Raw genomic sequence first — 11,149 nt, forward strand, 5'->3', positions numbered from 1 at the left:
GCCTCAGTAGCTTCTTTATGGTGCTTGGGTTTTTTTGGGAGATGCTTTGTTTGTGGTGAGGATGTGCACCCCAGGTCCAATCCACTCCGCATCAGCCGTGAGGGCTGTGGGCCGCGTTGGTCCTTCCTGGGCTAATTGCTGCTGGAGGAGCCCGTCCTCCCCTCCCACCTCAGAGGGGATTTCTTAACATCCCCAGGAGGGATTTGGAAATATTTGCTCCTCGTGGGGCCAGGGTAACTCAGCAGCTGGTGCTGCCCATGACCCGTACCTCCCTGTGCAGCTCCAGCAAGTCTGGGCACCAGGATGTGCTGGTTTTGGGATGCTGGCTTTGGGACGCTGTTTTTCAGGTAGCAGCAGCATCCTTCCCCACAGGACACAGCACACGGCAGGCTTTGACTTACCCTAACCCCAGTTCCTTGACAAGGGGAGGAACTGGGAAATCGGGCTGGTTCTGCCCCCCATCCAGCCCAAGGGATTTGGGGCATTTGGTTTCTTGGCCCCAGCCTTGTGATGCACTTGTTTATGCACGTGCTGTCTGTCTGTCCCATCCTGGCATAGTTTGAATTTCAGAGGTAACAAGTTGCCCTGTATTGGATGTGAACGGGTGTTTGGGGGGAGAAGAAGGGTCTTACTGTCCCCATGTGGGAAAGGCTCCTGTGTCTGCCCATCTTGGAGGGTCCGTGTCGGTGTTCAGGATGCAAATCCACAGGATTGTGTCCTCTGGCTCGAGGTGCTGGTCCAGCCCCTTCCCTCAGCCCCCCTGGAAAGCTGCAGAGCCTCAGCCGAGGGCAACAGAGCTGCTGCTTCACTGCATGGAGCACATCAAGGCGGTGTCTTCTGCTGCTGGCAACGTCCTTGCTTTCCATGGCCAGAAGACGATGGCAGGAACGGAGGGAGAGATCTCCCATGCTCTGTGCAGCTCCTTGTGTTTCAGTGGGTCTTTTCAAACACCTACAGCAGACCATCAGGCCAAAAGCAGCCAGCATCCCACAGCAGCCTTTGCTTTTACAAACCCTCTGTTAGCAGCCTCCCCCATCATTTTTCTCTCTTTTGCACAGATGTGGTGCTCAGAGATTATGCTGTAGATTAAGGTTTTACTGAATCCTGAAATGAGTGCAAATTCCCAGAAGCTCTAATGTGCAGCCAAATCTGCGGCCGCTCAGCTGGATGGGGGAAGAGACATTTCCCATCCCAACCTTCCCATGTGCAGGAAAAACAGAACCCACATATTCAGCCCGGCTTGTCTGCTGAGAGCTTTCAGGTAAGGGCAGTGTTGTTTTGGGATGGGAAGATGGGGAGACGTGTTTCCTAATGACTTTGCAGACATAAAGCTCTGGAGGATCCATCTTTTCTGCTCTGAGATGTGCGCGGGGTCCCCCCGGGTGGCAGAGGGTCTGACTGCACGGCATCCCCAGACCAGGGGTATGGTACCCGTCTGCGTGCGAGGGTAAACGCTGCCAGACTCGAGGGCATCCCTGCAGCCTTGCTGGTGTGGTCAGCGTGCCAGGGGAGAGACGTGCGAGCACCGACCTGGCGCTGGCTCCTGCCTGTGACCCTGAGTGTGCCCCAGGGTCTGGAGTTCCCCGTGGACTCACACCGCTGCCGGTTGTAGCAGTGCTGACGGATGGTCCTCCTGCAGCAGTGGGACCCCCGGCAGAAAAAAATCAACCCTGGGGCTGCATCATGGCTCAGGGCGAGGGTCCTTCCAGCCTGGAGCATTGCGTGGATACGCTTTGCCGGGCTGTGCAAAGAGCTCACGTGCAGAAGGGTGATTTTTTTCACACCGATTCCTGAACCGCATGAAATTTTAACGCAAGGCTGGTGGAAGGAGGGAGGTTTCCTGCAGTTAGGCGGCCGGGGGTTGCGTGCGTGCAGCCGAAGGGGCGGTAGGTGCTTTCTCCCCGAACAAAAGGGCGCTTGTCTTGCAACGGGCAAGAGGAGGGTTTTTTTTCCCAGTGAGGGTGTGTGGCAGCGAGGGAGGGGACGGCGGCGCTGATGTGGCACCGGGTTAGGTGAGGGAGCACCTCTGCTGCTTGCGGGATGAGCAGGCGCTTCCTCCTCTGCGCAGGGGAACCCCGGGGGGGTGTGGGGCCGATCGTGACGTGGCAGCTGCTGAGGTAAGTCTGGCTGCACCTACACCCGAGAACCATCCCGGAGGTTTTTCTGCTGGTCCTGCCTTCGGCTTCCCAGCCTCGCCGCTGGAGACGATGATTCCCACGCAGCAGGGACGCCGAGGTACCCCCGCGGGGCTGGGGAGGGCTCTCCCTCCCTCCTCTTCCCCCCGCTTGCCCCCTGCTCCCACCCGTGCTGGGTCCCGTGGGGTTTGGCGGCTGTCGCGAGGGGTGCCCCTTGGCGTGTTCTGGTGGGGTTGGGTCTCCCAGGGAGGTCCCCGTGGGGTTTGGTTTTGGATTAACGCTGCGGGGCTGGGGATGAAGAGGGGAGGGTGGAGGGGTCCCCTCCTGGGGCTCCCCGTTCCCAGCACTGGCCGCAGCTGGGGCGCGAGGTGCAGCAGGGAGGGAAGGCCCCCCCTCCCCACCAGAGGTGTCCAGGACAAGGGGATGCAGGGCATTGCCTCCCTGCCTGAACGTGTCCAGGGCACCATCCCCACAACCCCAGCTGTAACCACCAAAATTTATCCTGTCCCACGAGCCCAGGGGAGGGAGCACGTACGGGACGGTCCCATTCCCGGCAGCTGCAAGTGCAGGCAGGAGCTGCCGACCCGAGGGCAGGAGATGATAAGGACGTTGGACGGCCTCTGCTCGGTGGTCACCCCCTTCCACCCTGTGTCTCTCTGTCCCAGCTCAGCCTGCTCAGCCATGAACACCTCCGTGCCCGGCAGCCAGCTGAGACAGCCCGAGCCCCAGGACGCAGCTGCCTTCACTCCTACCTCCGTTGTCAGGAGCGTGACAAAGAAAGCCGATGCCCTGCCCATGATCTCCGTGATCGTCGTCATCTTCGTCCTCTTGGCCGTCTTCATCATCATTGTGGTGCACTACGGCCCTCACCTCCGCACCGTCCAGATCACCCTTTACCATGAGCCCATGCCGCAGGACCTGGACAATGGAGTGTACCTCACGGACTGGAAGAAGCTGGGCTCCCAGAAGAAGCTGCCTGCCCAGCCCTGGCAGCAGGAGCCGGGTGGCACGGACGCAGCCGGCATGAGCTGCCAGTGCTCCTGCAAACATCACCTTCCCTGCGGGAGCGCCGAGCCCAACGTCATCGAGATCACGTACCTGTGACAAGGCTGTGGGCCACCTGGGCAGGACTCAAGGGACCATGTCCCGCTGGAAAAATAGTGACCGGGATGTTAGCTTAGCCCAAGACTCACCGGTTCCAGCGTGTGGAGGTTTTAGCTCCCTGGGATGGTGTCTCTCCCCAGGTAGGCTCAGACAGAAGGTTGGGTCACTGCAGTGACCCATCATCAGGCCCCAAAAGTCCAGCCCAGGGACACTACTGTCCCCAGGCAAGAGCTGGGTCCCCAGCCCAGACTCTGGGACTGGGTAAGCCTATGTAGGACAGCGTTAGCATCTCTTCTGGTTTTTTCTGTCCCACACTGTCTGGGAGTGCCCAGGAGAGCCGTCTTGGTCCTTGCCCCAGCTGAGGAGCTCTGGGCATATGCTTGGCCCCTTGGCAGGAGCTGGAATTTACATCATCTGGGATCGCTTTCCAGATTAAAGGTGTTTCCACATCCACGGTGTCCTCACTGTGCCACTCATATGGCACAGAAAGCCTCCAGCCCCTCTTTTCCTCCATGCCACAGCCCCTTTCCCTCCATCGGAGGGCTGAAACACCGTCCTCCCTCTGCCAGCCCCGGCAGTGGGGTCAGCCCGTTGTGGCAAACAGCCAGAGGAAAGGAGGCAGCACCCGAACCCCTGTTGGTGCTTGAGTGGTGGAGCCAGCAGCAGAGGACAACGTGTCTGGTCACCCAGTGGAGGTGGGTGGGAGAAGAGAGGTGACACGGCAGAGGCAGGAGAGGTGACAACGGATAACGGCACATCAGCCACCCATTGCAGTTGGCTGAACATCTCCAAGTGTTGGCACTGGTGGAGAAAGGCATGCATCTCTGGGCAGAGTCTGCAGCATCTCCGCGCACAATGGCAGGGATGGGGAGACCTGAGGTCATCTTCATTGTGGGCATCTTCATTGTCCCCATCACTGTCTGCTGTCCCTGTGCCAAGGGAAGCTCTACCTGGGGACTTGGGTGATTTCAGCATTGGAAGCAGCAGGGCACGTCCCAGCTGAGGAGGGAACGGTGGTGGTGTCAGCATAGCCAGCCCTGTTGGGATGGATGTTGATGTGGCTCGGTCACCCTGGGCAGAAGCTCGTTGAGGTGACACAGAGGGAGCAGACGGAGGGGTGAAACATCATCCTGAGCCCTGTAAAGCTCCTGGTGATAGCAGACCATGGTGACCCCCTCCACCCTGGGAGTCCTGCTGCTGCTAGAGTGCTGGGCATCTCTTTGGAGAAGAAATTGGTGGCAAATGCTTCTCCTCACTTGGTGGAAGGTGGACATCAAAGCCTGTCTTAAGTGCATGGGCTTAGAGGACAATCCCTGGGGGAGGAGTGCAGCCTCTGGGATCACCCTCAAGGATTTATTCTGCTGAATAGTCTTTGGATTCAAAATATGGTTCCTGCCTCTCCTCTCCCCATCCAGAACAAAAAAGCCAGATCCATGTCCATCCTAAGCTGCATCCCCAGCACAGGTCCCTCTGTGCACTGTTGGACAAGAAATGGGGTCTTTTACCTGTTCCTCTGGGTGCTGGAGTTACTTCTGGCATGGCAGATGCTCCAGCATCCTTCCTCTCACTTATTTCCAGCTTCTTTTCTCACTTACTTTAAAGCTAAGTAGTGGTTGGACATGCTGGAAAATTTTTGTCTTTACAATAAACATAATTTATATTACTTTTGAGGGGGGGTTGTTTTCTGTTTTGATTTTTTCCCTTTTGTTTCCAGAGGTGATAGTGCATTATCAGCTTTCCTGACCTGTGTTAGAGGAGATAAGGTCTGTCATTTCAATTGAAAATCACTGAGAGACCTACCACCCTTTGCATGTTGACACAGGGCTTATTTTTTAATTTATACGTCCCTAATTAGCAGCACCACCTGAAGAGTTAACCACCCCCCAGGGACATCTCTTTAAATGACGGCCATAGGTTGTGATAAGCCAGGTCATTGCCGTGCCAAGGGTGAAGGCTCAGTCTAAGAGCTTAAGAACACCCCTTACAACCATCACAAGATCCGCATTGTGGTACCCAGACCGGCTACACCGTGTCTCGGGGACATCGGCTATGCGCCAAGACGGCGTCACCCGTCCAGGGTGAATCGGCAGAGTCGTCACCCGGCTTTCGTGGTTGTGTCGTTTCAGATCAGGGAGCAGCTTGGTTCAAGACAAAGTCTTTAATCGAAGAAACAGGAGCTTTCACTGCAGCTCCCACTGAAGGACAACCGCAGCAGGGAAACATCGTGTTTGCAAAGAAAAGATTAAAAACGTCTAAATATTAATAAAGAGAAAGATAAAATGGGTAATTATTACTATAACTCATTGATTTGCAGCCGCTGGGGACTTGTAAAGGTCTGATTTATGTTACAGCGTGCTGTGGCCTAGATCTATCATTTATACAGCGGAGCAGCTGGGGAAACCCCACCGTTGCAAAATGCTTTGCCATTGTTCAGGTATTTCAGGTTGTCAAACTAAAAGCAAATAAAACTGGCAGTGAACGGTGGTGCTGATGGGGCTCCAGTTTCCCCTGTATTTGTCCTGTGCTCTGATCCCTCCAGCCAGGTCCAGGAGCTGTCAGCAGCCCCTTCTTCTATGTGACCTTTTCTGGAAAGATCTAGTATTGAAGTTCTGGCAATCAGGATTTTTTCTGTGTATTTCATTTGCAAACAAATATTTAGATATAGCCTTTTGAAATACAGGAAAAAAAAAGACTAAAACTCCTAATAGCAAACTGGATCATATAAGCAAGCGACAAGCTTTTGCCAGCTTTCTCCTCCAGAAGGACACCAAGCATTATATCTCAACTCTGCTTCTCATTGCTTTCTTCTACACAATAAAATGTCATTTTTACAGATTCTCCTCTTTTATATTTGGCCAGCTCTACTGCTATCCACTTATAGGATTGCTCTTTGTAGTGCAAGACTTTATAAAATACATTAGGGTTCTCAAGTGGCAGAGGCTGTACACGCAAATTATCATAACATTATTACTCTCTATTCAAACACTGAGCTTGTTCCAATTTATTTCTCTTATAACTTTCTTCCCCTCCTTAACAATAATCTTTTTATGAATGCAGAGCAACAATAACCCTCATTATCATACCCTCTACACAGGGGAGCTCCTGGAGCACAGCAAGCAGGATCTGGCAGAGACTTTGCAGTTAGTTGCTTTTCTCGAAGCCAGATTGCTGCCTTAGAAAGCTTTTAAAAGCTGCTGCTACTGCTGTACCACCCACTGACTCTGACCTGATTAGGGATTGCCTGCACCTCCTTTTATTTCCCTCCTAATTAGGGTGTCCACCTGCTGCATGGGCGAGCACCTATATAACCCCTGCACCGGTACACAGCTCCCAGGAGCATTTAGCAGGTTTTTTTTTTTACAGCTAGGGTTGCAGGAGGCTCTGCTCCTGCTGCTACAGGATTGCCTAAAATTGTGCAAAATTGAGAGAAGGCATCCAGAGCATCAGCAGAGGATGGAGAGGAGCTGCGGCATCAGCCGGTGCCTCCCTGCGAGGCCGGCAGCCAGCTGAGCCCCCCCCCGGGACCTCTGCCGTGGGGTGGGGGCGGTCAGAGACCCTCTCGTTAGAGGTCGGTTGCTCGCTGGGAGCTGGGTGCCCCTCTGCCCCTCTGCCCCTCGCTGCCCATCGGCCGGGGGGGGCCGGGGGCCGGTGGCAGAGCCCAGCGCGGAGCAGCAGTGGGCTCTGGCGGTGGAGGCGGCCCACTGCACGCTGGGCGGGCGGCGAACTGGGGGGGGGGGTGTGTGTGTGGGGGCATTTCTCCTGCTTCTCTCCAGCATCCGTGAGAGCGTAGCTGGGGTTAGCCTGTGTTGGGAGGGATGTGCCTGGTCTTAGGCTCCCCAGCGCAAGGAAGGCGTTGCTGGAGGAGGTTGCGAGGTGATACGGAGAAGTCTGCACTGGGATGAAGGGGGAAGTCCTGAGCGAGCCAGCCCCAAAAGGGACCTGACTGGGGTGGGAGGCTGGTCCAGGTGGTACGTGGAGGTCACTTTCGGCCAGCGTCACCTTCTGATTTTGCGGAGAAGATGAGCACGAGGAGAGCCAGGGCCTCCCGAGAGAAAGCCCATCCGTCTCTTGCAGGTTTGTGTACTTGCTGTCTTGGTGTGAGAGGGTGAATCTTTTCCTTCCTCCTGAGAAAGGTCCCCCAGGAGCCTCCCCAGTCCCTGCAGGCAGCTGAGGATGGGGCAGGTCCTGGGCCACCTTGTGCATCTGCACCCATCTGGGTGCAGAGGTGCACAGAGATGGATTAAGATGACTTTTTTTTCTGCTGAAAAGGGAGTGACGCTTCTAGAGAAGCAGAGCCTGTCTTTGAAGGGCTGAAAACTGGGACAGTTGAGGAAAAATAAACCATGATCCCTGGTGTAAGGGTACCAGCTGGTGAGAAGCAGCCATGCTTTTACTTGCTCCATTTAGATTTGCAGCCATCCTCCTGCTGAGGATGGTGCTCTGAGATACAGAGCCGAGCCTGGAAGAGAGCGTCCCACCTCAGGGTGCGTCCTGTTGTCTATGGCCTCTGTGTCCTGACCCTCAGATACCTTTTTTCACCCCATGGAGCAGCTGTGGAACAGAGATGAGACCGAGTCCTGCTTCTCTGAATGGTCCACAGGATATGGTAAGCCCTGAGCACCCTAATGAGGCCAAATCTTGGTACATCTTTAGTCATGCTCATTTTGAACTCTTCTCCTTTTGATGTAATTTTTCATTATTAGATCTGAAAAAAATTTCCCTTCCCTTCTCATTTTTTTGTTGCCCTATGCAGCCTGCTGGTGATGTGCAGCACAGCTTGTGGTTCCCAGTTAACACCAAGCCAACCCCAAATGACAAAAAAACCTGAAGACCACCAGCTGTGCAGTGGAGCTCAAAATAACGTGGTTGGGCTGCTCTCTGCCATGTGATGGATGGCGAGTGTGTGGTGCCTCAAGTACAACTCTGCACTCCTGGGAGGTTGGGGTGTCCCCTGTGTCCACGTCTTGCTCTGGAGCCTGGAGAACAACTGAGCTTCAGAGGAGCCAGATATTCACACCAGTAAATAGCATTTACATCTGCTTTGGGCACTAACAGCATCATGCAGAAGCTGAAGAATACTACTGCAATAATTGGATATAACTGATGCTCTTTCTGAGCTTTAAATGAAATGTTTTAGGTGCAGCCAACCTCCTAGGGGGGAAATTTTATGTTCATAGACACATTGTCTACTGAGGTCTTGAAGCACCTGCATGTTGGAAACCTGCCTGTGTGCGAACAGGAAACAGGAGGAGACGTGTTTTGTTTTTAGCACCAGATCTTATTTTACTGTCTGTGCTTCTGGAAAGTCTCGGCTCAACCCCATTTTCCTTTTCTTTGTTAGCATTACTTTGTCCATCTTCCACCAAGATGTGTCCGGTGTGGTTTGCAGCTCAGCAAATGCTTTTGCAGTGTCCTGCAGCCATCTTCCCTGCAAACCGCTAATGCCCTGATGGCTTGGGGTCACAGGTCTAGTCTGTAGGGATTTATTCCTGAAGTATTGTAATAATTAATGCATTAGCTCCTCTGGCTCCTTTTCTCCTGGGCAGTCCAGATCTGTCACCAGTGCTGGTTTTTGTACAGCCAGACTGGGGACAGCACAGCTGGGGGGTGGTGCGGGGGACAGTGCTCAGGACCGTCACATCAGCCTTTCCCTGTGGTGACTGAGCAAACTGGTGCTCAAAATCCCATCTGCCTCCCTGCCTTTGGGGAGAAAAAGGAGCAGTTTTGGGCTGCAGCAGCCTAAAGGGGCATCCTCCCTCTGGCTGGTGGGGCAGGGGCCGCACCAAGCGGGGTCCAGCACATGTGGGTGCTGGTGTCGGGGGGAATAAACCTCCTGTTGCATCGGTGGTGGGTTAAACATGGGGCACTTGGTGAGGTTGGCTTGTTCTGCAGACGGCTTGGGAGGCAGTAGGGAGAAGGGTATGTCTTACAGGGCTCTTTGGGGAACTTCCACAGTTCTCAGGCATTTATTTCCTTTCCTTGGTGATATTTCAGTGTGGTTCTTCTGTTCCTCTCCATCCCTGAAAAGGAAAGGCATAAAAAAAGTGAGATAGAAGGATGAGACTTCCCCCCAGAAGGAAGTAGCCTTCCAATCCCCTCACTCAAAAGCGGAGCACGGGCTGGGAGACATCCGCTTCTCCATCCGCAGCTCCGCGGGCAGCCGGCGAGTGGGAGAGCATCCCTCCTGGAGAGCCCACGGGCTGGCTTTGCTCAGCTGAGGAGGAAGCGAGAGCACAAAGCAGGGAAATGACTTGGCAAAGGTCACTTGGAGCTGGGGCCAAGCCCAGGAATAGCACCGGGTCTTCTGCCACCCCCTGCCACGGCCAAGCACCGGCCCTTCCTCCTGGTGTGCCGAGTGGTGGCACTAACCTCCCCGGCGTGAAACGGCTGCTCAGCACTGGTGGTGGTTTGCTTTTGCTGTTCATTATGGCATTAAAATTTACCATAATAGAAGACAAGCAATGAGAGCTGGGAACTGGGAGGGCAGGCAGGCCATGGGAAGCCTCAACTGGGAAAATCAGAGCTGTAAGGGGAGCACGGAGGGATGGGAATAGGATGGAGGTATGGGGCTGGAAAGGCAGGAGGAGAGAGGCAATGCAGGCGTGGGACACCAATGGCAGCTGCTGAGGCTGCCTTATAGATGTGAGGGCCAAGATAAAGATGATGGGGCTGGTGGGAATCAAATCGCACCACAAGGATGCTCTGCTCTCTGTAATGGCCAAGGAAACGTCTTCCCTGTCCTGCTCCCCTGACCTTGAGATCCAAAGTACAGCCCAGCTTGGGGTAACTGAGCTCTGCAGGCAGCTGGCTGCCTGCTCCCCTGCCTGCTTAGGAGGAACATATGAAACAGCTTTAGGCTGTGGTACCTCTGCGTGCACATGCGTGTGCACAGCTGGCCAGTGAGCGGGTGGTACGGGCGTGCAGCATTGCGGGGGCTGCTCGAGGGTGGGGGCTCTGGGTAAGATACTGAAATAAGGCAAAAAGGGGTTTGGTGGTGCAAAGTCAGCGCTGGGTGAGGAGTGATGCTGGGGAAATCAAAGCAGAGCCAAGCTGGGGATAGAGCATATGCCAAGATGGGGGGAGCTGGCCAGGACAGACGGACGTAGGGTATGGGGAGAGGCCTGACAGGACACAGCTCGCATCTGCCAGAGCCTCCTTTCTTCCCTTGTGCCCACCTGCCTGTGTTTGACATGGCAACTCTCCCAGTGACTCATTAGCTCATTTTGGTGTGTCCAGATGAAAATGAAGCAGTGACATAATCAAAAGCTGTATGTTGGAAAAGGTGACGTGGGCACATTGCCATCAAAATCAACAGCAAAAGGCAGAGCAAGGAGCAGGGATTACGTGCTGGATTTAGACAAAATGAAAATAAATCAAAGTCAGAAATCTAACGGCACAGGGAACAAGTCTGCTCTTGCATTAACCCAAAGGAGTCCATCATCGCTGGTCATTGCAGACATCTTCCTGAAGCACGCGTGAGGCTTTGCAGACGGGTTAGGGACTGTCTGCGGGATTCGTGCCTTCTGTAAAATGCGTTTTGCAGGTGACAGCAAGCAGGGGTGATGGTCCCTGCAGGTTGGGAACCGAGGGCACTTCCACACCCCTCTCCCAGCTGGGAAGCGTGCTGCCCCACGAGCCCCCACCCTGCCCAAGCATTGTACCAGCCCGGTCCTCCCTTTTCCTGTAGGTGGGGTTTCCATAGGAAACACGGCTGGTCCACCTCCCGGCCCAGCCGGCCGGACGCTGCTCCCCGGCCGAAGCTGCGGCGGTGGCGGCAGCTCTGCTCCGGGCTGAGCGTTTCAGCCCGGGGAGCAGCTGGCTCTCCCGGCTGTCCCCTGGCGATGGCAATGCAGGGGACAACCGCTGGACTTACTCGCCATTTCTCCTCCTTTCCAACTGGTGGCCAGTGC

General features: G+C 54.8%; 1 protein-coding gene across 1 annotated transcript; it reads left to right on the forward strand.

Moving 5' to 3' along the window:
* Window positions 1-2,816: 2,816 nt before the first annotated feature.
* On the forward strand, window positions 2,817-3,514 carry SMIM33 (small integral membrane protein 33). Its single transcript, XM_075057174.1, has one exon. The coding sequence runs from the start codon at window positions 2,817-2,819 to the stop codon at window positions 3,237-3,239; it is 423 nt and encodes a 140-aa protein (XP_074913275.1). The 3' UTR covers window positions 3,240-3,514.
* The last annotated feature ends 7,635 nt before the right edge of the window (window positions 3,515-11,149 follow it).

Source organism: Buteo buteo, chromosome 24 (assembly GCF_964188355.1).
Source record: "Buteo buteo chromosome 24, bButBut1.hap1.1, whole genome shotgun sequence".
Taxonomy (NCBI): domain Eukaryota; kingdom Metazoa; phylum Chordata; class Aves; order Accipitriformes; family Accipitridae; genus Buteo; species Buteo buteo.